At 46.0% G+C, this 25,996-nt stretch overlaps 6 protein-coding genes, 1 non-coding gene and 1 pseudogene across 7 annotated transcripts; 4 read left to right on the top strand and 4 right to left on the bottom strand.

The window, feature by feature from the left end:
- The first annotated feature begins 983 nt into the window (after nt 1–983).
- GL50803_0027124 (Kinase, NEK) lies at nt 984–1,226 on the top strand (annotated as a pseudogene).
- A 223-nt stretch (nt 1,227–1,449) lies between these two features.
- On the bottom strand, nt 1,450–2,985 carry GL50803_0017380 (High cysteine membrane protein; the record flags this gene model as incomplete). The annotated part of the gene is made up of 1 exon (XM_001705301.1): nt 1,450–2,985. One exon carries the CDS (start codon nt 2,983–2,985, stop codon nt 1,450–1,452), a length of 1,536 nt encoding a protein of 511 aa, XP_001705353.1.
- A 1,403-nt stretch (nt 2,986–4,388) lies between these two features.
- Nucleotides 4,389–7,304, bottom strand: GL50803_0017379 (Ankyrin repeat protein 1; the record flags this gene model as incomplete). The annotated part of the gene is made up of 1 exon (XM_001705302.1): nt 4,389–7,304. The coding sequence occupies one exon, from the start codon at nt 7,302–7,304 to the stop codon at nt 4,389–4,391; it is 2,916 nt and encodes a 971-aa protein (XP_001705354.1).
- A 910-nt stretch (nt 7,305–8,214) lies between these two features.
- Nucleotides 8,215–8,796, top strand: GL50803_0013889 (Maf-like protein yhdE; the record flags this gene model as incomplete). The annotated part of the gene is made up of 1 exon (XM_001705303.1): nt 8,215–8,796. One exon carries the CDS (start codon nt 8,215–8,217, stop codon nt 8,794–8,796), a length of 582 nt encoding a protein of 193 aa, XP_001705355.1.
- A 78-nt stretch (nt 8,797–8,874) lies between these two features.
- GL50803_00t0046 lies at nt 8,875–8,945 on the top strand. The gene has a single exon. It is a non-coding gene; the product is annotated as a tRNA-Gly (tRNA).
- Nucleotides 8,946–8,955: 10 nt separating this feature from the next.
- On the bottom strand, nt 8,956–11,436 carry GL50803_005294 (Ribosome biogenesis protein; the record flags this gene model as incomplete). Its single annotated transcript, XM_001705305.1, has 1 exon — nt 8,956–11,436. The coding sequence occupies one exon, from the start codon at nt 11,434–11,436 to the stop codon at nt 8,956–8,958; it is 2,481 nt and encodes an 826-aa protein (XP_001705357.1).
- A 203-nt stretch (nt 11,437–11,639) lies between these two features.
- GL50803_0017378 (Kinase) lies at nt 11,640–17,921 on the top strand (the record flags this gene model as incomplete). The annotated part of the gene is made up of 1 exon (XM_001705306.1): nt 11,640–17,921. The coding sequence occupies one exon, from the start codon at nt 11,640–11,642 to the stop codon at nt 17,919–17,921; it is 6,282 nt and encodes a 2,093-aa protein (XP_001705358.1).
- Nucleotides 17,922–17,951: 30 nt separating this feature from the next.
- Nucleotides 17,952–25,889, bottom strand: GL50803_00112978 (putative Chromodomain helicase-DNA-binding protein; the record flags this gene model as incomplete). The annotated part of the gene is made up of 1 exon (XM_001705308.1): nt 17,952–25,889. One exon carries the CDS (start codon nt 25,887–25,889, stop codon nt 17,952–17,954), a length of 7,938 nt encoding a protein of 2,645 aa, XP_001705360.1.
- Nucleotides 25,890–25,996: the final 107 nt, after the last annotated feature.

Genomic DNA, 25,996 nt, shown 5'->3' with positions numbered 1-25,996 from the left:
GCCACCTCTCCGAGGGGTGTCGTCTGAGGCACCAGGAGCGATCAGAACTGGTTCGCCGTTAGGCTGTCTTGCTCGGTAGCCGGCACCCGCCTACTCGAGGGTGTCAGGCACTGCCAGCTGCTGTGGCAGACGCCCGGCAGGTGGCCCAGACCACCGCTCTTCGGTGCGGGCAGGATCAGTCCGCCTCTGTCAGCCAAGCACCCCAGGGGCCCATCTCTTGTCGAGGGATTCACAGAGATCGCATGGTGGGTCCATCTCGACAAGCATGGCGAGTGATTAGTGCCATCACTGGCTTCAGGTTCTCTGTTGCCTTGGGGGCTCCTTCGAGCCCGGCCAGGAAGGAGGCCCCCTGCCTCTCAGTGCTCCTACACCCAGTGCTGACCGTCGAGCCAATCGCTTCGCCAGGCCTGTCGCCTCTGTGGCTATCCCCGTCGCGTCACTGTTGCTACTATGGAAGATGGATGTGTCGTCGGCAAGGCAATGAGCGGGGTATCTCCTTCAGTTCCTGGTGAGCAGGCTCTGTCCCCCGCAGCACAGAAGCATGCGCAGGGCCCCGAGGGACCGAGTCCAGGAGTGCAGCGCGTCGCAGCCGGAGGAAGGCCTCGACGCAGCTCCTCGGGACGGGGCACACTCGTCCGGCAGAGGCCGTCTGCTGTTGGAATGTTCGCTATGTCGAGCGAGGCCGCCGTGCCCATCAGTCTGCGCCTCCCTGTGCCATGCGAACACCACCATGTACAGTCGGTGGAACGCAGTCTGCTCTGTCTCGGGGAAGGCTAGTGTCTGGTCTCCAGGGGGCTTGGGACTGCCTTGTGGAGCGCATCATGATCGTCCCCTGATCGTGGTTGTCCTGTCTTGTTCTTGGGAAGAGGGAAGAACAAGAGTTCTTCTCCCACCGGAGTCGCTTGACACCCGCCTTCGAACTCTGGATCTGGATCTCAGTTGGTGAACGAACGAGGAACTTGCCCAGGGTGGCGGTGGCTCGCATGAGAGACCACTCAGATAGCAGGCGACAGTCCCACCTTAGCGTCTCAACAGAGGCGTTTCGCAGGCACTTATCTGTGTATGCGCCACCAGAGGTCCTACTGGGGGAAGAGCCCACTCCAGCTTCCGACCTCTGGAGCCTTGGAGCGGTGCTTTACGAACTGAGCACAGGTAGCAAGCCCGTTGCTCCAGACGGTAGGCGGACCGATGAACTCCTTGAGAAGGGGGTGACATCAGACCTCTAGGGGGTCAAGGACGTGGTCATCCGCGGAATCCTCGAGCATCTTCTTGTGCTCGATCCAAGGGAGCAGCTCGCCGTCATGCAGCGTTCGACTGCCTCAAAAGCCGCTTCTCATCCAGTTATCTCCAGTTTGCTTGGAATGACCGAGTTGATGCAGGTCTCCGCGTGAAGGGATCCTTGAGGATGATTACTTCCTCAACAGACATAGAATTTACTCTTGCAGATCGTTACTGTTTTCTTCTAAAGACAAACAGCCAGACCAGGACCCCAGCAAGGGCGCCAAGGGTCATGGTACCAGCCACGGCAATCCCAGCAATGGCCTGAGTGCTTAAACCAGCCTTGTTCTTCTGTCTCACTATGCACTCATCGTTAGAAGGCGTAAGGCCTGCAGCGCAGATGCAGCGCTGTCCAAGGGGCTGGGAACCGTCAGGGCAGAAGGACACGCACCGTGTCTGCCCTGGGCTGACATACTCAGCATTGGATATACATGAGACGCACTTCCCGCTCGAGCTGCACTTCGAACATCCGACGGCACTGGCTGGACAGTTTCCCTCGTGCTCGCATCCCGACCAATCGGATTTTGGAACCGTTCCCTCGCTGCATTGGCACCTTTCCTTTTTCTCGTCGGGCTTTTGGCCTGGCGGGCACTCGGTGACGCAGCTCTTCTGATCGAGAGAGAACATTCCCTCGCACTCCAGGCAAACGGGGCTAGAACCTAGTATCGCACACTTCTTGCACTTGTCAATAGTACAGGCACATGCTCCGTTGACCAGCCGATAGAGGCCATCCTTGCAAGCGACACAGGCGAATTTGTCACCTTCGCCCTTGCACTCAGTGCAGCCAACACTGCCTTTCGAGTCATCGCAGAAAATGCAATCGTCTCCTAGCTTTGTCACTCCTTTCTGATCGCACGTCCAGTTTGTGCACTTACCATCAGAAGCCTTGCTGCAGAGCAGGTTCCCGGGAGCCTTACTTGCTTCATAACACCCTCCGCCGAACAGGAATATTGTAGGAATCTTTGAATTGCATTTAGTGCAGACTTCTCCACTCCGTTGCTCGCACGTAAAAGTCTCACTCACGCATGCTCCGTTATTGATAAAGAATAGCGGGTCAACGCACTTCCTGCAACACACCCTATTGCCTAGCTCAAACTGATTTTCTGCTTTGCAGATGTACCTCTGTGCAATGCTCCCGTACCGATCGTAACATCCGTACTTAAAGAAAATATGTGTTACGGCACAAGCGCTACAATGTCCATTCCTACATTCGTGTGTCCCCTTGTCTCTGCACGTGCCATCGATTGGGGCCAATTGCGGGTCTGAACAGCCGGCGCAGACAAACGGGTCTGTGCCAGCGATGTCAGTCATGAAGCAGTGAGTACATCCTTCCCTGCCCTTGTAGTTGCCGAAGCCTACCGTATCCATGCAGAGGATGCATAACTCAACAGCGTTCGGTTCTGGATTGGTGAACGTGATCCCCTTGCATTTGGTGCACTTACCGTCCTTCACCTCAGCACAAAAGACATTGAATGCGGTCTCTTCAGTATTATGACAGCCCCCATAGAAGAGAAAATGGTTGTCACCTTTGCAGCTCGTGCACCTCCCATCAGACACCGTGCAGCCAAAGGCATTAATAACTGACTTGTCATCAGCACATATTCCATCTAGAGGGACATAGCCTTCGTTGCACTGTGTACATATTTCACGGAAGGAAACAATAATGCATCTGTTTTCCCTGCAATTAGGGGTACTATTACATTTCATTCAAAACTCATTACTATATGGAACAGCGTCTGCCAAGATCATGTTTGTGCAAAGAGCAATCAACACTGAGACATGCATATTACTTTATTTGTTACTCTAATACAGGCTATAGTGTCCAGTTTTCCTGTAAAGATGGTTTGGATGCAAGGAATGGCTATCTTTCCGAGCAGCTTGACGGTCTTCCTGCCTTCAAGTGGACCTCTTGGTGTATAGGTCGAGGCCCAGTGACAAAGGTGGATACTACTCCTTTCTTGCTCGCTTGTGCAGATGCTTGTAGGACATGATACTAGCGCTAGTCGCTGTCTGAGAGTAATAGAGCAACAACTCAGTAGTAGGACAACAGTTATTTCGAGGAACGATGCAATCGAGTTTACTTTACCAGGGTTTTCTGTCAGTTACGAGGCATCCATCTTGCAGTGTAACGCAGCGTTCACTATGCTGATGAGGTATACTAAGGAGTGCGAAGTAGGCCTCAGTTTGCGACAAATTCGTCGCTATCCAGTTATCTTGGCACAGTGATATCAATGCTGAAAATGGAGGGGAATATTGCAGAGCTGAGCAGCTTAGCAGTGCATTTAGAGTTAATACTTCCATAACGCTTACAAAGTAGTATCACAGGTGCTCAGAAGTCTGATGTATGTTACGCTCTTTATAAAACTGGTCATTGTTGAGCCAATACCAGAATTAGCAGCACAGAGATATACCTAGATGTGTGCCAGATATAACAGTGGCTCAACGGTGTTTGTAATAAGTGAGCTGCTTTGTATTGTTTGTACTTGGCCTACACTTACAAATAGTTAGAAGCAGTTAATTATGCGATGCTTGTAGCTTCAGGCCCCAGCACTTCAGAGGTTGTTACCAAATACATTAACTGCCACAGCGGGTCGTAGCACCAGTGAATATGTTCACATATACAACGCCAAACCTACATTGGTGAGATAGGTAGCAGTTATACAGGCTACGCTTGTGAAGGAGTAGACAGTCGAACAGATACATTATGAGCAGGAAACTTGCAAAGATGCACACTTCTTAATTGGACTGAGGTAGCTTTTGCTTGGTGTGATAACAGGGGTAATTGTGAAGTATGCACTTTTAGGAACGCGACTTTATTAAATGATTCGGCAGTACAGGAAGGTGCTCGGCTCACAGGGATCTATGAATGCCAGTTAAATGACGCTACATGGATATTAGGCGCAGAGTAATATTACCTGAAGAGAAAGTAACAGAAAGGCGGCGGGAGGTTGTCCAAACGTAGCGTGGCGTTGTAACGGATCAGAGGGCAATTAATTTAGGATACTGTCCTAGATGGCGCTAATCGTCCTGCTTAACGTTATGCAGAACAAATACAATTTAGGAGCCGGTGGCCATAATGAACGAAACCATGGCCAAAAACTGATCTAGATCTACTGCTTCTTTTGTAAACAGGTCTCTATATAGTTGAGCATCTCGTATCTGAGGTGTCTCTTCGCCAAGGACAAAGGTGAGTCGGCTCCGTCAATAAGTTCTTGCGGAGTGGGGGCCAACCTACTCAATATTTCTATTGATCCTCCCACTGCCGCACTGTGGACGAGAGACCACCCAGAGCTTTTCTTCATTGCTCCTTCAATAGGCAGAAGAATAGAAAAGCACTCCAGGTGTCCTGTCTCTGCAGCTAGCATAGCAGCAGTTTGTTCCCTGACTGCTCGCATGCCACTTTCGTATGGTGCAAGTAAGCGGCATGTCTCTACATGCCCCGCAGAAGCCGCATACATGAGAGCGGTAAAGCCCTGTTCATCTTGCATCCCTACTTCTCTAGAGTCTTCCTGTTGTAATAGCACCGTCACAGCGAAGGTATTATTGACTGCTGCAGCGCACATCAGTGCTGTTTTCCCATCAAGTTGCCGCCGCCGGAGCTGGCTGTATTGTGGGGCGACAAGTGAGTTAAGCAATGACAGGCTTGTGCTGCTCTCTGCAGCTATCATAAGCATAGAAACCCCAGAGTTATTGTTGAGATCGTATTCTAGTGGCAAAAGGATCTTGCTACACTCGTCGTGGCCGTTGTGTAGCGCACGAAAAAGCGCCGTATTTCCATTGTTGTCCTGAATGGTCGATTCGTTGCCTACTTCTAAAAGCATTTGCACGGCAGCGACGTGGCCCTCTTGTGCTGCACACATCAACGCTGTAAATCCGCTTTCCGTCTGCATTTTCTTTTCATATGGTATCAATCTCTGGACCAGCTCGATACATCCGGATCGTGCTGCACACATCAGTGCAGTAAAGCCTTCATTATCCTGCATTCTTGCGGATGCAGCAATCATGGCTTCGGGGAGATCGTGGATGCATAACAGGGCTGCAAGCATTAGCGGCGTTGCATTGTGAAAACTCCTCTGAGATATCTTACTAGAGTAGCCTACTTCAGGTAATCTTGTCCTGTATTCTAGATCTAAAAGCTTAATCAAAGGATTGCATCTTTCTTTAATAGCCAAGGAAATCGCTAGATCTCCGGATTCTGTATACTCATTAACCATGGAGAGTCGAGAACGAACATTCATAAGATTCTCGTCTGTAGGGTCTTTTATATACTCTCGGCATGCCTTGTGAAGCAGGGTATCTCCAGTGTTGGTACGGACAGTTTCGAACTTTGACAGCCACTCGGCAATCGACGCATATCCCTTAAGATACGCCAGAGTGCCCGCTGTCCGGCCTTCATAGTTGGTCAGACCCGCCTCAGAATGGGCAAGTTGCTTGACAGCCCAAAGGTTGCCAGCAACCGCGGCAAACATAAGCGCAGTCCAGCCCTTAGACGTGCGCTTGCGCAGTTCTTTTGATTTCAACAGACCGGATACACTAGAGCCAGGAGGGAAAGGAGAGGCTGCACAGATCATCGTGTTCGTGAAACCAGTCGTTAGTAGTATGGATGCCTCTAAAGAAGCAAGCAGCTCAACAATAGAGGGACTTCCGTTGTACATAGCATAGGCCAGTGCATAACCGTCTCCTTCTAGATCAGAAATATTTGACTCGTAAGGAGTCAGTGCAGCTACAAGCTCTTTGTGGTTCCCTTGTGTTGCTGCAATCAAAGCTGTTCGTCCTTTGGCACCCCGAACGCCAAGTTGATTTGAGAGTAGGTTAATAAGTAAGAAATGTGATTGTGATTCAATAAGTGACGAGAAGAACCTTGTCTTCTCAAGAAAGCTTTTCTTAGAAGAAGCCTCCTGCCGGCCTGCCTCTGAAATAGTGATATCATCGATCAGCCGAACTAAAATACTGTTATGTCTATCATCGACTAGGGGCTCAAAGAAGCTAAGAAGTGCTGCCTCTTCATATCGTTCTAATTGCAAAAAGTATGATCCAGCACAATAGCCAATCCTGTCTTCGCATTGGACCTCTAGAGGAAGAAGATTTAAAATAGCATCATATGTAATGCTCGAGCCTAGCCCGGTCAGATAGTGAAGGCCTGTTTGTCCAGATATGTCTCTGAGTCCTCCATAGAGGCGCGAATAAAGATGAATGCTGGGGGCATCAGATGATTTTATGGCACGATGAAGTTGTGTGGTCTTAAAGACTGGATCTCGCTCAATGCCACGAGACACCTCCATTTGTGTCAGGGCCAGTTGAGCATTGGGTGTCTGCATATAATTATAAAGAGTTAGCATATTGATAGACGAATTTCTAGAGAAAGAATTAAGGCCCCGAAGGGTATCATTAAATCTAGTCAGATCTTGAAGCTCGTCCGGAAGAGTTAGCTCTGCTTTTGATAAGGTAGCCTTTCGATAATAAAACAGACGAATATAACATGTAACAAACTGAGTTATTAGGTTGGAGAGTGAGTCCGTAAGATAGGTACGGGCAAGTACAGCCATCAATTCCTCAGATCCCATCTGTCTTTTCTGCCTGCTAAATAGTAGAATTTCAACTGGAATCTCAACTGCGATTGAGCCTGTGAGCGTCATAAAGAACTGTTCTTCTTCAAGAAACTGTACAATATTGGGATACTGAGTGCCCACTTCTTGTAGTAGAGCCAGAAAGGCAGTTAGAATACAGAGGCATTCAGAATGAGATAAACTCAGCTTAGAGGAGTCAGTGCACATTGCAGCAAGGCTTAGACGGACTGAACAGCGCTGACGAACCACACACAGTGTCTTCCGGTCACTATGAACCTCTATTCTATATACGCAAACCTCTCCTGGAAGACGAGCAAGAGTGCGATGCTGCTGTAAGACTCTCTGTAAAGATGTAGATCCTCGTGGAAGAACCGAATGGATTATATCTTCCGGGAGACCTGTAAGCCTAGATATTCTAACTGCTGAGGATGATGACAGTTCCCAGCAAAATACATACATGGCAAGGTGCCAATTTTTAGCGTTCTAGCAACAGACATTTTGATGACTTGGATAGTTTTTGAAAACAAACCAATGGATCGAGGTTCTAGGAAGAACCAACAGAAGTTAGCTATAACTGCCTTTGTAGAATTATCTGACACTCCTACATAGATATCATTAGATTTTGCCTCTGCCTTAAGAACTATGCTAAGGACACTACAATTTGTCTTTCAAGTGTAGCTTACATGAGCCGACTTCTTTGGATGTTAAAAAGAACACACGTTGCATTAAAACTGCTAGTATGCTAGACCATGCTTTATGGGCAGCTGTGCAAGCATCAAACTATGCTTGCTTACAGACGCGTAAGAATTTTCTGCCTAATCTTCCTTTAATCACTATCAAGCGTCCTTACTTATTTGTAGGCTGATCTTTAGGAGCTAGATTGCTGTGCGAAATAGTCAATGCGTTAGTGCTGATTGCAAATGAAATAAGAGAGACGTATATACCACTAGTGAGTGGCTAGGATACAAAGGTAATACTAGCAGCAGGCACGCCACATCTAAGTAGATAATAATTAGAGCGAGCGAACTTAATACACTGTGCCTGCAAATTGTGTTCTAATTAGGCTTGAGAACGTTTTTCATTAAAGTGCGTACACGCGCATACATCACTATATAGCCAGTTTTATCTCGCTACAATACATGTTTTGGAATCCGTGCGTCATCTCTAGTCTATGTTTACTATTTTCATGTTGGTGTGATAGAGCAAACAATCAGTTGCAGTTATTCATGGATGCCTTGTTGGCATTAGCATATTTCAGAAGCTTATGTAAGATCACAATTTGTTATAATAGCGTGCAGATTCCTAAAAAATTCAGCACAACTCAGTAACGTCGTTGGCAGATGGACCCAGTGCCCACTTAATTTCTGAGATGAAGAAGCTCCATTTGGTTCTTGCATCCACAAGCCCCAGACGAGCGCAGCTTCTCCAGGACGCTGGATACACGTTCGAGGTTGTACCGTCTCCGGCAGATGAGAATGATGTGGTTTTTACAGCTACGAACAGTATTGAGTCCTTCGTTTGCAAGAAGGCTGCGATAAAGGCAGAAGGCGCTGTTCCTCTCCGCCCTGGTGCACTAGTCGTAGGTTGCGACACAATAGTTGTCTGTAAAGGGCGAATCTATGAGAAGCCCAAGAGCCCCGCCGAGTGCGTTCAATTTTTGGAAGACTTTTCCGAATCAACGTGTACAGTTGTAACTGCAGTCGCACTGAGAGGCCCTGGTGTTTGCCATGATTTGACAGCTTCTACTGAGGTCGATTTCCGACGCATTCCAAAAGAGGACAGTGTTGCCTATGCTGCTACCTCGGAGCCGTACGACAAGTCCGGCGGCTTCGCCTGTCTGGGTCACGCCGCGCGGTGGATTTCCTGCATGCGGGGGGATGCCCCCACCGTTCTCGGGCTCCCTATCTGCGCGTTCGCGAATGCGCTCGAGCAGCTCGGGCTTGCTGTGTGAACGTGCCATCCACATAGTAAACACAGGCAACCTAATCTAATATTCTTATTGGAGTTCCTCAGTAGTGCTGCGGAACAGGCGCATGTGGTGAAAGGGTATCATGAGAGTTTCCCAAGCTTTCGTTCCGGGTTCGAGCCCCGGCATGCGCACATCTTTCGTTCACTCGTCCCCACCTGGGGCCGCGGCGAGGCGAGCGAGCTCCTCCTGCGTCGCCGCGATCCTCCTCACGAAGAACTCCGCCACAGGCTCGAAGAGGAGCATGTCGCCCGCGTCGAAGCGCAGGCTGACAAGCGTCGGGAACGCCTGCCGGTAGACAGCCAGTTTGATAGCCATGCTGTGATCAACCTTCCCATCAAAGAATGCTTTGAAGTATCCCTTCATCCCAATGGATTGCGTAATACGGCCCCGAACATTGCTTTCGGTATAAAGATCTACTGGAGCAAAGTACTTAACATCCTCAGGATAAAAGAACATGTGTCTTACAACAACACGATGCTTCGATATATGAAAGGGCGTTCCAGCGAGGACTATCCGCTGCAACGTAATGAAGGAGGTGTCAAGGCTTGTGAGCTTGCCAGAGCCACAAAACTTAAAGTCTTCCTTGATGCTACAGTATCCGGGTGAGATACTCTTATTGATAAAAGCAAGAACTGGGGGTAGGTTTTGATATTCTACGAACATGGGGCACACGAAAGAAAGGGTGATGCTCGACTCCTGACCATGGTAATAGCGCTGCAACTTGCTCCGCGTCGGTGTAAGAGGTTGGCTCGGGAGGGGAACAGTGTAGAGCCTGCGAAATCCAACATATAAGATAAACGGATGCTCATGTGTGAGGGGTTGTTCTTCTCCCGGTTTGATTGGTGGAGCATCTGGAACACCAAACGTACTAGGAAGACCGTAGAGACTCATTGTAGCATGAGCTATTGAGTCCTTGTTTTCGCAGGAGTAAAGGCCGCATAGACCAACGGTCTTGTTTCTAGTAACATTTTCCATCAATGTATTCAGAAACTCTCTATACTGACTGTATATATCCTCAAGATTTGGTGCAAATTCATCTGAAATTCCTGCAGAAATAAGGTGGCTATGACTGGATGAAATAAACTCCAATGTTATGCGAAGAAAATTCCCAGGTGCTGTAAGTCCACCCATAATTTGTTGTTTTCTTACATAGTCGTAAAACTGTACCGGTTGATGAATGTGGTGTAGACCCTCAAAGCCATCAGGAACCTCCTCACTTGCAATCCTCCAGGGCGAAGTCCTCATGCTCTTGAGACCTCGCCAGCCCTTAAGAAGCGTCCGGAGTTCGAATGCAGGGTGGATGTCCAACTCGTCAGGATACTCCCAAGGCTCGTCACTTTGATATTGAAGCTTCCTATCATAGTCACTGCCCATCTGAATCTTCTCTTCATCGACTGTGTCGGTTTCCTCTTGATTGGCAAGCGCTTGAACAGTCGCGTCAAATGTATCACAGCTATCAGACGCCTCTTCTGCACGCATGGCCTCCATTATGGTCTGTATAACCGTTTCCTTCGCTGCTACTCCACTCCTTTGCTCACAACCCTCAGCATCCTTGCTTCTTGTTTGTAAGTGCTGAAATGATCGAACGTAGATAGCATACTTATCGTCACAAAGGAATGCAGGATTTAGAACGTTTATTGTATCGATATTGAGAATCTTGCATGCCCCGACCGATTGTAAATAAGCATTTTGGTTTGCAGTAAGTGGGAGTTGACCAGAGAGCCATCCTACTACATCGAACCGGACAGCCTGTGTCTCTGAGTCTATCTCCTTGAACTCATATCCAATTATTGGAACAACCGGGCGCTTGCTTATCCATCCAGGTCGGGTTTGCTCGACAGAGACGACGGTGTTGCTAAGGTATCGCATCAGTGAATCACCGTGTCGTGAAACGTCATACGGCGCAATCACATGTGCATCTGGATGGAAAAGCTCCCTGATGAATTTTTTCTGTCGATTTGATATTCCAGATAAAGGTGGAGCGTTACCACTCACAGGCCGCATCCCTAGATCTGTGAAGGTTTCGGTATTACACCCCAATATTTCAAATGTTGCTGTAAATGCTTTGTCAAGGGCGTGAGATACAGCTGTACTTGTGCTGAGACCTAGAACAACCTGAGGTTGATTGAAATGGAGTGCATGGGCCGCTTGTATGACTAAACGGCCCATATCGCTCACCCCTTCTGCATGAACAATGAAAACGAAAAAGTCTGCATGCATTAAAGAGTCCATGCAATCCATGAGGCCTAGTTCGGTGTGAGGCATGTCAGGAAAAATTGGGATATAGCCCTGACCTTGAAACACATGGACAGCAGACTGTGTGGCTATATCTGGAAGTCGGACCTTGACACACTTAGTGGCTGTGGAAAGCTGTTCCCAGACAATGCGAGCATCAATGCCAGCACTGAGAGCTAGGAGCGCAATATACTTCGGCATGCTTTTCGTTAGGTTTTTAGCCTTATTCTGAGATTGCTGGCGAAGCCTAGCCTCCTCTTTCGACAGTTTCCGGCGAATGCTTTTTCCGTCGGTCTTTTTCACTGAAGCCCCTCGAACTTTGGCAGGAACCTTTCCCTTACTCTTTGCTGTACTAGATGCGCGGTGAGCCTTGTTCTCTTGGCGCATGGATGGTCAGGAAGGCAAAATCGCAATTAAATGTTTCAAGGGAGAGGCCAAATTATTCCATAAAAATCTCTTCTTTCATTTGATTCACTTTAGCAAGTAAATATTAGAATTCTCAGGCAATCCGAGCGCTTTGTTACTTCTCCTTTGATCTCATAGAAGACACCTTTGTATAGTCCTTCTTGTGTGCAGCGCGTTAGTACTAAATGGATGATTCCTTTGGTTTGTTTACTACCAACTCTATTCGAAGCGAAAACTCCACCGAGTCCGAGAGTTCTCCTACTCATTATCGTACTGTCCTAGAATTTATGGTCAAACTTATCTTCTACCCACCGCTCAAGCACGGTCAGGCTAGAGATCGTATTTGGACGCGTGTTTATCCAGACGGATCTGTTTCTATTCATGAATACAAATTACATAACCAGATCGGGAAGGGGTCCTACGCCGATGTTTATACTGCTGAAAACACAGTACTACGTAAGACATTTGTCCTAAGAATGGTTGACAGAATACGATTAGCGAAAACTTTGGGCACACAGGAAGCAGCGGATAAATTTTTATGGTCTGCGGCATCTCTCATGGACAGGTTACAACACCCCAACGTGGTTCGGCTTTATGAGGTCTTTTTCAATCTTCTTGTAGTACCTACTCCATATTTAAAACAAGAAGACGTTAATACCTCGGCTCCTACTCGAATGCTCAATGCTGGCGTTATTTACAGCAATTTTGGCGGGCTTTTTTCGTCTTCTCAAAACCTGACTGTCGATTCTCTCCACCTCCATGTTTCCACATCCTTTTCCAGACCAAACAAAACTATCACCTACAATATGGTAAAGGGGATACTTAGCCCAACACATCTAGGCCAGATATTTGACGTGAACGGAACCTCAGCCATCAGGCCTCCAGATGATATCGATTCCTATAATAACAAGTTTATATATGTGATTGAGCGGTGTCACATGAAAGACCTTAGCTCCAATCTTAAAACTCTAAGTCTGAGGGATATTGTACTAATATTCTATCAGATTGCATACGGCTTAGAATATCTACATAGCTTATTAATTGTCCACCATGATATAAAGTTAGAAAATGTGTTGATTGATTACAATGATAACTCGCCATCTCACTCAGTTACATCAGAGAAGCCATATAAGTCTTCGTTAATGTACGGCATAGACCTCTCCAACCTTTACAATCTGTGTTCTTCACTAGATACAAACAATTCGGATCCCGATAGCATCAAATGCCTTCGCACTTGGATACAGCCTTTCAAACCAGCAACTCCTGAATTCGAGTCTCCGTGCCCCTGTACTCAACAACCCAACGCAGCTAAAACCACCACTCAATATGAGCACGATCCTTTTTCATCTACTAAGCGCAGTTTGGCAGCTAAGAGCAAACCAAAGGTTTGCAGGTCTACCAACGCTGATTTCAGCGCTAGTTCCTGCAACAAACACTTGATACCCCCAATTTCCTTGGGAGCATATGATTCTGTGGAGACTATTCTGGATACTTCAGTGACCTCGCTAGAGTTTGCTAAGATAGCCCCTTTTTACATTTATTATTCACTTATTTTCAGCAGCCAGTTTGATTCCACGAATAGAGTAGCCTTTGAGCACGCTATTAAGCGCTCAAATATAAACACGTACTTTCTTGTCGCCAAGTTAAGCGATTTTGACACAGCAAAAGATCTATCTGTTCACGGTAAGGTGCTCCCATCATTGCAAGACTTGCTAGGAAAAATAGTGCATGAGCTAATAAAAGTCCTTATCGATGTATTCACCGATAATTGGTCATCCCTCCTTACTAACTTTGATTTTCTGGATGCATTTCTAGAAGACTTCTTCTTTAGCACTATACGCTATGAACCGGATTCACATCAACCAAACATTTTACACACTGACTATTACGTTTCGTGTGAAAATTTAGACAAGTTGCGTCCCAAAACAAAGATCTTTGGTGGTACCAATGAGCTGAAATCGTTTCTAACCAATAGTTCAAAATGTGGTCACTTGCAGGAAACGTTCACACTGTCTACAAGCTCTTCGTCTGAATTGTCGTTTGCAAAGTCTACTTTCTGTACAGATACCACTGAGAGATTTTTTGTACCGGATCAGACTACCTCAGATCTCATTTTACCGGCATCAATGACTCCCAATGACATAGAAATATGCTCTAGTCCCGTAAGCTCGACTACACAGTTTATAACTACACTCACAGATGAAAATCAGCCTCTGGTTTGTAGTGATAACGAAAGTAGCTCTGACTCTCAGCTCCTTGATAATATGGGACAGTGCCACTCTCATGGTGCCGATGGAGCTAATCTTCTTGATACAAGGAATCAAGAAACTAGTTGCTCTACTCTCGAAAAGAATGGACCCGTGCTACTCAGCGACATTCAGACTAATACTTCAACTTACTCCTCACCCTCACACATCCTTCATTGTGCACTAAATCTTACATCTAAAGCCTTAACTTTTAACAACCTTCAACGACACGACGCTAGCTCCAAATCCTTCGCACGCCGATTACCACGTGTACACAAGGCAAGCAACTTTTCTTTCAGTCAGGTGGTGCTTTCACGGAAATCCTCATCTACAAGGCGGCTCTATCTCCATCATGTTATCAGGTACCTCAACAAGCTTTTGATCTCAGACATGCAACCACAAGTCTTTCAAGATTTTTATTTTTTGCTTGAGTTACTCAATACGTACTTCACATCCAGCATTTTCGAAGATAAATTGGCTGAGCGACTCACAGTCCTTTTTAGTTCCTCCGAGTTCATATGTCATCATCCGCTAAGCAGACATGTCTTTCCAGCATATCTAAGTAGCATAGCTGGAACGCGACAGTGCATGCCACCTGAAAGCCTTCGTGTCTGGAACACACCATCTGCTGCAACCCCCAATCTTTATATGGGAATGCCATCTGATGTCTGGCAGTTTGGCGTCGCCCTCTACTCTGTCCTTATCGGGAAGCACCGGGAGCTGCCTCTTCAACGCTCTTCTGAAGAAGCCATGCAAATATCTACACACCTCTCCCTCCTTCTTGCGGACCTTCTTTGCGGGCTCTTGGCTCCTTCACCAATGCAGAGATATACCATGGTTGAAGTTGTCAATCATCCATTCTTTGATGCCAATAACTTCCCGCTTTCTGCATCTCCTGATCAATTGTTCACTATTAACTTTTCCTCGAAATACACCTCATCTGCCAATTCTTCTGAACATATAGACGGCAAGCCTGACATGCACCAATGCACAGAATCACTTCATCATAGTCCCGCTGGAGCCAGTGATCCTGGTCTTAGATCCACTCTGTTTGCAGGTGTGCTTTATCCAGACTCGCTGTCCTTTGCATCGCACATGTGTTCTTCCAAGGCTAGTGTCTCTAACACCCTATTAGACAGAATTCAGGCACACATAGACTCTAAAGAAATCCGAAAGAGCATTGATCTTGCTCTCCGTTTTCTTATCAAAAATAGCACACATGGAGAGGAGCTACTAAAAATGAGTCTTCGACTGCGTAAGTATCACTTCTGGGTAACTGTTCGACGTAGAGACAAACTTGTACGGGAAAACAGACACATCTTTAGACGATCGTCTATTAGTAATGATGAAATTTATAGTTTGCTTATTCAAACGCCCCATAATAGCAAGCAGTTGCTTCTTGCCGCTTTGCAGTCATCCAAAACTGAAAACTCTAATGCCTTTTCCAAGCCTACCAAACCAGACGAGGCTATCACGCCGCACAAATCTCAAAGCGGTATTTTACATGCTGGGCGATTCAGGGCTTCATCGGAGGAGAGCACCAGCTCAGCTCAAGATAGCAGTGGCTCAGTTGGCTCCAGAATAAAGAAGGTGCCAATGCTGAAGCTCTATGAGACTGCTTGCTCAAGCACGTCGAACCTACCTATCTATAAAGCAAGGCCAAGGACCTTCTTAAATGATGATAGTAGGCATACTGATTGGAGTACTGGCAAACTATCTGGTGGCCAATTTGACTTAATGAATGTTGCAGCTGGCGACAATGTTCTTGACCAACTACATGACGATATCTACCTTATGCTAAACACAATTCCTTGGAAGTCATCTTTTGTTAGAGTGATGCCTTATATCTCTAATTATGATCACAGCATGGTTAAATCTACAAAACGAAAGTCTTCATTTCATTCTGTTTTCAATGCTACTGGTACCAATTTCACAGAGATAAATCCCTTCGTTGATATTGAGGTAAATATCAAGGAGCTTTCGATAGGAACACACGTTGCGTTTTCTAAGTTATTTAATCTTTTTTCGTTGGGGCTGCTCAATGATATGACAACTTTGCAGGACTCTGAAGCCACCACAGTGAGCACACGAAGTCTGGAATACATCTTCAGTAACAGTCTCCTTAAGAGCGCTGGGAACATCTGGGGACTTATCAAAGCGCTCAAGAGTATTCAGGTGGGCGTTTTGCTTGAATGCCTCGTTTCTACCGTTCCGTATTTTGAGAAGCTCACAATAAGCCGACTCACCTGGATTAAGCATCTGTACTCTACGATAAAAACACAGCGCAACTCTAGTTGTCTTTCTTTTCAGCGTCCTACTGTGAACATTTCACACACCACACTTCAGTATCCTGTTAATACTACTCCGTTACCAGCTAACGACCCCCAGATAACCCAGATAAGCCTGTCTAATGTATTAGGACGCGAATCTTTATATAAGAGTGCTTCGATTAAGCTTACCACTTCTGGAATGAATAAAGTGTTTGCCAGTCAGTATATCCACGAAGAGTCCGCTGCATCTTCATCTACTTATACTACTGAGATACAACCCTACTCTACAGAGCCTACATCACCTATTAGGAAGAGCAACAACCTTTCACCTCCACACGATGAATCGATGGAGTTCTCTTGCGCGTTGCTTAGCAGCCCTAGCAGCGTTCCCTCTTTCATTGAAAATGATTCTGAGACAATGCGATGCTACTATTCTGTTAACACCGACTCTTGCATTACCCTAGAGTCAATTTCATCTGCATTAAATGGCTTAGCAACAATTGCTGAAGAAGAGCGCCAACTAAGTAACAAGGATGCATTGCTCACCAATAACTTGTCATTGATAGGTTCATCAAGTTATTCACAGTCGCTATCTGCTAGGCTTCCTATAACTCCCGTTGATCTGACTATTTCTAAAGCTGATCTTCATACCAGCACGGGAATTTTTCCTTTCGATGACCTTTGTTGCTTATCTAGAAGTAAGACTGCATCAGAGTGTCAATTGGAGTTTCCTCCTCGATCTGTTTCAGTTAATACTCTCTCTAAGGCGCCGCCTTCTTTCACTGCTGATCTTCGGGCTGACTTTAAAGAACGCCTTCAAGAGCGCTTAGGTGAAAGCATTACTAGTGGGTATAGTGTCTCAGAATGCGTTAATGATGCTCTAACACCAGCAGACCAACGGGAGTCTCCTTGTCCCAGGATGGTTCGTTATTCATCTGCAATGATGAGTGGAGCCAAAATTCCAGAGTATCCGAAAATTACTAGTGTATTACCTGCTCAATTACGACAAAACTCTAGTGAGGTGCTAACTAATGACCAGATAATGCTTCTCCACACAGCTACCAGCGAATCAAAAGGAATAGCCGCGCTCCACAGTCAATTACGCAATATCTGGGCTGGACAAGCAAACAAAGTAGGGCATGGAACAGGCTCTTCATCTGGTCAATTAAGTGCCAAGGGCAGTATTAACTATCCTTCTCAGAAGACTAGCTCTCAGATTTTGCGGATGGACTCACAGGAAAAGAGTGATTCGGCAAAGATAGTATCCAGTGTGCAAGGACACAAGCTCCCTCTACGGAAGCACGGCTCTACTACTGCCTTAGCAGGGATCTTTTCTGATATGAGCATGCAGTGCAAGGCGATTGAAAGAATGTCTCGTTTTGTTAGCATGGAAAGCTCTTCCTATTCTGATAGCACGGATTGCGAGACGCTTCTCTCCACTGCTTTGCCAGGGAAAGAGAAGACGTCAGAAAGCTGTCGTGATCACGACTTGCCAGAGTCCAATGCGCTACACTTGGAGCCGGCCAATTCTGAACTATTATTGGATGGCAACCCCAGTAATAGAAATAATCTACCAGATCTGAAAAATGCGGTCAAGTTTCAAAAGACAATTTTAAATACTCCCAGGACTGCTAATAGCTCATTTACATCCAGAAATAGTAGCGCAAATTCGCTCCATTTTTATGAAAAAGCCAATGCCCACTTATCACGCTCCTCTGCGTGCATTGCTACAGCTCACAACCAACCGTATCTAGGGGAATGTTCATCCATAGCTTCAGCCTCTGACAATAATATTCCGTCCTGTGTGCTAGATATATTCGATTCAGCTGTTCCTCATGAGGATGACGTCAACAACGTCTCTATAGCCGCGAATGTCACCCGATTTCTCGGCTTGGACGTAAACAATCTGGATAACGTAGAGATAGAGTACAGCACAAGCACAACGAAATAGTCGTTACTTTATATAAATAAAGCCTGTCCCCTAAGAGTGCCTATCATTGTTAGAGGTAGAAGCGACAGACAGGTCTTCATCCGGAGAACTATCATTAGAGGACTCTGCAGCTAAATAGCTGGCATTGTCCAGTTCTTGCTTAGACACACTACGGGCAAGCTCTGCCTTGCTATCTATCAGATATTGCTTATACTCCAACTCCTTTTCCTCAGAAAAAGAGATCTGCACTTCAGCCGTAAAGGATAAAGACGACATTGAGCTATACATCGTAGTATCAGAAGACTCTGTTATTTTCCAAGTAGTAGTGGAGATCTTAAATCCAGAGTCGTCATGGCTTACGTGCTGTGCATCCATTAGAAAGTATTGACAGATGTACCAGAGAATACATGCGGGTTCTTGTTGACTCGGAAAGATGATAGAGATGACATACTTGAGAAGAAAGTTGGCTAGATCTGCTTCAAACTCTCGCATCAAGATATAGAGGGCGTCCTCTTCACTAGGGTAGATATTGGTGTAATATGTCTTGTTATCGTGGAGGTACTCGTAACAGTGTAGCATTATGTCCCAGCTCCGAGAGGCAATGGTATTCAAGATAGAAGTACTGACTGCCAGAAAATCCGCTTTGAGAGTATTCAGGTAGGTAACCTTGTACTTTTGCGTGGCTATTATCTCTGCAAGAATGTTGTCAATGTAAAAGTGGAGGGTTGATGGATTGACGTTCTGAGCATATGTGGATATCTTTGCCTCTGCGGTATGTGCCTCGGCAAGCTCGACTTGTGTGAGAGTTGCAATGGGCCTGAACTTCTCAAGATTTATTCTTGGAATGGTGACACATTTAGTTAGTGTACTGGCAGCGTTAGTGCTGTTGTATGCGCCTTCCTTCTCCGCTAACAGCGAGTCTAATTTGTGAACGTATTTATCATTTAGTAGAATAGAACTTGCTATCGGGACCTTAACGCCTAAGAGATACTTCCGATCATTTCCAAGTGCTATGAGTACGTCTCGCAAGAGGATTGTCATGCGCTTTCTCCTTTCTGAAGTAACGTGCTTCTTAATGATGTTCAGGCATGTTCTGAAAGAGCGCTGTTGATTTGGAACCTTGAAGCATGTGTTTAGGAGGCTTTTATTTTGAGCTTGCCTCTCTAAGTAGTTGTGCAGTGCTGTCTTTGACATAGACATGGCTGTTTCGACACCTAGCTCTGAAATAATATCCTGGGGAATATAGTTTTTACTGCGCCGGAGAGTTGTATTGACAGTTGTATAATCGTTAAAGTCGTCGAGCTCTTCAGCTTGAACCATATTCATTCCACGGACCTGCGAGATACTTTCTACAAGCCGAGAGATCTCAGCCCTTAGTTGCTCTTTATCGCTGGAGAGTCCCTGGGCCTTCTGGTAGTATTCAAGAAAGTGCTGATCATCATAGACAGAGAGGTCTGGAGTGAGGCTGATCCGGACGTTGTCTGTGTCTATTGCACTATACGCAGAGTGAGAAGGGATGCGCAGTACGAGACGCATAAGCTGCTGGATTCGCTTTAGAATACTGCCCCGAGGAGGATCCTCAGGTACCTCAAGGCCGGGGGTGTTCATTACTTCCTCGAGATTCATTAATGGTATGTCATTTTCTGTAATAAAAAAGCCGTCACTTATCGTCAACAGCAATAGCTTTGTATCAATTATGGAAGGATAGATGGTGGCCCAGGACGGTTTTGGCGGTGCAAGACTTGCAGGGAAAAGAAATTTGTCATCCAATACAATAGATTCCAAAATGAGCATCGTGTAGTGTGACTTGCATAGATCCGTTGGGTTAATAGTTGTTGCCATGAATGGAATGGGTGATGTGGCAGACTTCGCTATATGAAGAGGATCATGATTTCTTCTAATGCAGCTCTTTTTACACAACTCCAAGATGCTATCACAGAAGTGCTTGAGGTTGATATCTGAAACCAAGGTTGTAGCTATTGTCTTGTCCATAGAGTAAATCTGTTGTATGTGCGCATTCGTGGTCGTTCCAAAACGCCGAAGAAGCTTTACAATCTTCATTATCTCTCGCGTCTGGAGGAACGAAAACTGCACAAGGTTGACTGCAGGCTTTCCAGGGGATAGGAGTTGCTCTAGTGGTCCCGTAGTGATCTGACGCGCCCCATCATTGGAAGTATTCGCTGCTATAGTATCCTTAATACGACGCCAGAAGTCCTGATCGTTCTCGTGTTTATTCTCTTTGACAGACTTATCTGGAGACAAGTCCGACAGCTGAAAGATATTTCCCGGAAGTTTTCCGAATTTGTTCTGCGACAGATCTTCGTAGTTGACTTCTTCTGCTCCGGAAAGGATTTGCTCGATGTCTAAGAAATTAGTCTCTGGCGAGGTTGAAGACTGTTGGCTACCTGCATTGTGATCCATCTTTGTCAGTTGCTCAGCACCAAAACGAACGACGTGCCGCATAATCTGTTCCTCCTGTTCGTTGGCTGCAGGGGTGATTGACTTTAGGTTAGTAACTGTAACAGAGGAGAGCGTGTCTGTGCCGACAACCTCACCCTGTTCGTTAATAACCGAGAAGGTCTCCACCGGCTGGTTCACAGCCAAGGTCCCTTTATTTAGAAGAGACAGCTCTGCCTGAGCTTGACTTCCAGAGGTGTCTACACGGGTAGGATCGTCAGCAGAACTACGTTGTGAGCTGTCGCCTGTTATAGGGGTTTTGTTACCAAAGGCCGGTTGATCGCTAATGGTAAGATTAATGGACTCATTCTTCTTCTGGATGATAGCGTAGTCCAGCATCAGTTTACGATGACCTATGTCAAGGATTCTCTCCTCAACACTGTCACGCGTCACTAGGCGGTAAATGGTGACTGGCTTTGATTGGCCGATCCTATGGACCCTACCAGCCGCTTGGAGGTCATTGTGTGGATTATAGTCAGCATCAAAGATAATAACAGTGTCTGCTGTTGCTAGATTGATGCCCTGGCCACCCGAACGCGTGCTTAGAAGAAATATGAAATCCTTGGAGTTCTTTTCATTGAAGTTGTTAATTGCACGCCGCCTCTGCTCTGATGTCATCGATCCCTGAAGACGCTGGAACTTATACTTTTTATAGAAGCAGTATCGCTCGAGGATGTCTAACGTCTTAATTAATTGAGAAAAAATCAATACACGGTGGCCCTCGCTGTTCAACTTGTCTAGAAGCTTGTCCAACACTTGAAACTTGCCGCTGCCATCCACTATATCTTTCAGATTAGCTGTGTGGAGTTTCAAATCATGGATAATGTAAGGATGATTGCAAACCTTTCTCAGCTGCATCAGTAGATTCTGCAGCTTCACTGAATTATACGATTTTGCAGTCAGCATTTCGTAGTTCTGCTCCAATAGCCATTCAGAACAAGAAATTTGCAAGGGGGTCATGTGAATACGAAGTATCAACTCTTTCCGAGGAGGAATACACTTTTCGACCACCGACTTTACACGACGCAGAATGTAAGGCTGAATAGTGCTTCTTATGGTATCAACACGCTGTTGGCTACTTAGTATTTCTGAGCAAGAGTTAAGAGATGGAGCTGACGTAGAGATAGTATTTTCCCAGGACTGAAGAGCGTTCTTGAATAGCTCAACACTCTTGTCATCTCTGCAAGCAAAGACATCTATGTTTGGGAAAACCTCTGGCTCGATAAAATTAAGCAGGTTGAAAAGCTCTTCGATGGAGTTTTGCATTGGTGTCCCGGTGATAAGGAGCTTAGCATCTGTTTTATACCGTGAAAAGGTTGTAGTTCTAATAGATGCAGAGTTCTTCAAGCTGTGGGCTTCATCAATTGCCAGGAGACGCCACTGAAAGGACATTAAGTCGTCTTCGTGCTTAACAGCCATCTGGGGAGTCGTCAGCAAGATATGAAAACGAGGAATCTTCTCCGGTATGGACCGCTCTGCTGCGTCGCCTGAAAGAAGCTCTGCTTGGTCGCCCTCTGGCTTAAAATAAAATTCATGTGTGACGATGACCTCTCTATCCTCCTTGGTCCCTATTAGAGTCACCACGGTCATATTCGGACACCAATCGGAAAGAGCCATTTGCCATGCAGAAAGAGTAGAAATAGGAACGACAATAAGAAATGGACCAGGAACATGAAAGTGGTTGTGCAGTGCTGAGATAAAGGCGATTGTTTGTATCGTTTTCCCTACTCCTAGATCATCGGCTAAAATAACGTTCCGCTTCTGTAGCCAGCTTATGAGGAGGAACTTAACGCCATCAATCTGATGGTCTCGCAAGACCAGGTTATCAGAGACATCTATCAAGAAGGACGGATGGGGAGAGCAGATGACAGCATCAACCTCTGACTGTGGATCTCCAGAGAGAATGGGTCGTGCATCGTAACCAATAGAGGATTCCTTGCTAAGGGTCTGACTGATTGCATCTGACCGCGCTTTAAAGTCGTTGATTAATTTGTGAAGGTACTCGTGTCTTATGTACGGATTTGCTAAAAGATCTTCATAATACTCATCTGTTACTTGGGAATATGGGAGGTCCCGCCACTTCACAAGATAGATATATCCGCTTATTTTGTCGATGGCTGAGCTCTGTGATGCTTCAGACAGCAGCCCTTGCCCGTCCGAGGAATGAGCTATGGGATAAGAAGGCAGGTATCCATCCTCATCAAGTTGTCTATTGCAGAATACATCAGGGTCATTGAAATTAAACTCGGTAATAGCCACAGGCTCGGAGTCACTATTATTGAATTCAGGATAATAGTGCAGCTTGCCATCACCTACATTTCGAGTAAATGCGCCTGCAAAAGCTTCCGAGTAACGCAAGTTAAGCTCTGAATCTGTGCGCATATAATTAAATATCTTTGTAAGCTTCTCATTATAGTGAGTAGCCAACTCTGTATCGATGCGCATGCCGACTATCTTCTCGGGAATCATATAGCTTCGAATCTGTAGCTTCTGTGACCGTATTTTGTCTTTGACATCCTCTTTAGAGATGTCATCTGTGTCTTTGTTATAGATGAATCCCTGGATCTTTTCATATTTCTTCTTGTAGTTCTTGACCTTCACGTACGATGATAAGTGCATAAGATAGTCCTCTAGCTCCCACGTTGCATGGCAATGTGCCTTCCTCTGCCACTTGATAAGGAAAATGTATACATGCTCATTTTCTGCTGCTGCTCGCCGCTCTTCAGTTCGAGGAGTAACAACAGTATCACTAGACTCAGTAAGGTCTTCATGGCCCTCTTGGCCGTCAGGTTCATTCGCCTCGTCCAGTTTTTCGGGATTATCATCCTTCTCCTTACTCTCTGGGTCTTGATACTCGCCTTGAGGGAGGCTTCCGTTCTGGTCACTGTCCTTTACAGTAAGTAATTCTGCATCAGCAATGATACTATGGTTGTCTACTACATCAGCTTTTTCAGCGGTAAGGGGTGACGCATTTTGTACGCTTACAATATTATCATCTAACGAGTCCTTGGAAGGAACCTTGGTAATGCCCGTCCTTTGCTTTTCACCCTGAGGCGATTCTTTGATTACAGATCTTTCTAGGTCTCTAACCCCTTTGCTCATACGAGAAGATGAATCTACAGAGCGCTTTATATTTTCCTCTTCTGGAGATATCTCAATCACATTGTTGACGTTGTCTAAATCTTCATACAGAAAGTCTATCCGTACAGTTGCTATACCTCCATCACTGCGTCCCAATCGCTGAATCCCCTTAGGGCGCAAAAAGTCATATTTGCCGATCGTTGACGGATCTGGATCTGGCTTAATTAGGAGGGAAGGTGTGTAAAGCCACGCAGAGGTCATGGGTATCCGTTTGCAATCGAGTACGCATCCAATATAATTTTCTTCCTCAACGTCTGTGTCGTGGTCAGGAACATCGCTGAGTTCATCGGAGACGGCCTGGTTTTGTGTATCTTCAGTGTCATCAAAGACCGGTGATGCCTCCGAAGACTCGCTGCTCTCTTCCATTGTGCTGACTGCTTCCGAGGAGAGTGAGTGTAAGGGGGTTATGCTTGGTGTGGTCGAACGGGTCAGCTGTCTTGTAGATGCACGCTGCCGTTGTTGCATAGTCGGCGGAGGAGCCTTCTGATACGCGGCCTTATTAATGTACATGTCCATGACGCTCTGTTTAATCTGCTCCATTTCAGCTCGAAGGTCGTCAGACCCGTTTATTGACTGTTCGTATGCAGATAATTGTTGCAGACTCGTGTAATATGCCTGCTCCTTTTGCCGCATGTCTTCCTGAATTGCTAGCGCCTTGTTATAAAGAGCTCTAGCCGCAAATTCGGCATTCTGCTTTTCAGCTGAGTTGGTATTTCCAAAGGAGAGGAGGTGGTTGTATGCTACGTTATAGTCCTTTATTACCTTCGAGTAAGAATCGCGAGCGGGCTTTGTGATGTTGGACACCTGAAACACCTGTATGCACAGTTCCCTATATTTATTCAAGAAGGATCTGTGGCTGTCGTTCTGCAATTCGCTTTGTAGCCTGGTCTGTTGCTCTGCTTTACCTAGTCCTTGAGGTTCCGCTTTGGTTTCTGCTCGCGCTTGCGGTTGATGCAAGGGCAACCCGGGATCGCCTGTAGGACCCTGAGTCATAAGGCTGATTTGCGATTCTATATTAGGGAGAGACTCTACCGTAGGTTGGACAAACTCCGCATAATACTCGTTCAGATGAGGATCAGGTTGTGGGAGCTCGTTATAATATGGTGGTCGGTAAAGATTATACTTAAAATCGTAGAACATATTGATTCTAAAATTATTTATGATCGCTGCTGCTTGTGACAAGTCTTGGCCTGAGCTCTTCACCTGGATCGCCGTTACTATGTATCTGGATATTTCATATATACATTGAAAAAGACTATAGCACTGTACCTTCAAGTAATCAAGTACCTGGTACAGCCCTGCAGACGGGAAGGTTTGAGAAGAAGGACAGATCTTTGCATACAAGTCTACATTGAGATTTAACCAGCAATTCTTTGTCTTCCGAGGAAATATGTAGAGATACTTAACAAGGGCAGCTTTTACAGATTGGTATTGTTGCTGAGATGCGGACGGTTGTGCGCAGAGAATTTTGAGCACTTCGTACAGCTGCTTCTGCGTGGCAGGATGAAGAAGCACATATCCAAAGTGTGCATATGATAGCGCTTCCTCCTTGACAGGCTGAAAGATAGAAAGTGGCTGTGCGGCATCTGAGGCAAACGAGCCCTGAGAATACGAATACTGCTGAGCCTGAGCTTGTTTGCTATTCAAAAACATCTGTGTCTCTTCTTCTAACTCCTTATACAGTTCTGGCGATGCGAAAAGGGGAGCTCCCGCTCTACTCTTTTCTTGGCAGAGCAGCGAATATGCTTGCTCTATCTCTGCAGCCTTTGTAGAGTCCCCAGAAAGCTTAATCATGCAAAAAAGATAGCAAAATATAAGCTTCATTTGCGCAAATACACTCTCAACAACCTGGGGCATATGCGATTGCTGCGCGTAAGAGTCATAATATGCTCTGAGAGTGCGCAGAATGTCCTTTGTATGTTGCCCTTGGGTCTGATATGCAAATTCCAGCATATATGACGTTTGGGACAGCCTGTCAGACGCGTTCCTTTGCTGCTGGACTTGTTGTTGGGTCTGCTGCTGAACTGGAGGCTGATGAACCTGCTGGACCTGCTGCGAGCGCTGAGCCATTTGCTGAGTCGCTTGTAGCTGTTGATACTGTAAATACTGAGCCAGTGCGGGATCCACAGTGCTAAGCTGCCTTAGCTTATGAGTGTAGGCTGTGGAAATTTCTAGATATAGCGGACGGTACCGAGCATTGTCATCTTCAGTCGCTTGCTTGGTGAGAACCCTCTGATGCAAGAGATATAAGTCATCCCGGATTGCAGGAGAAAAAGCATTATTAGCGTCTACTGAATGCCGTCCAATCACTTCACAAACGCACTCGTCGTAAATGCTCTGCAGCTTGGCGTCTATATTGAGAAGCTGCTGAGAGTACTGAGGGTCCGCCATTTTATTAATTTTTTGACCGATTAATTAGAAAATGGCCTGCTACTCCTCTTTGTTTCGCAGCTAATATGGAGTTATCAATCTAAGAAATGTGCCTACTGAGAACAAGT

This window comes from Giardia intestinalis, chromosome 4, assembly GCF_000002435.2.
Source record: "Giardia intestinalis strain WB C6 chromosome 4, whole genome shotgun sequence".
Classification (NCBI taxonomy): domain Eukaryota; phylum Fornicata; order Diplomonadida; family Hexamitidae; genus Giardia; species Giardia duodenalis.
The sequence above is the reverse complement of the archived record's forward strand: the minus strand, read 5'-3'. Positions and strand labels throughout refer to the sequence as shown.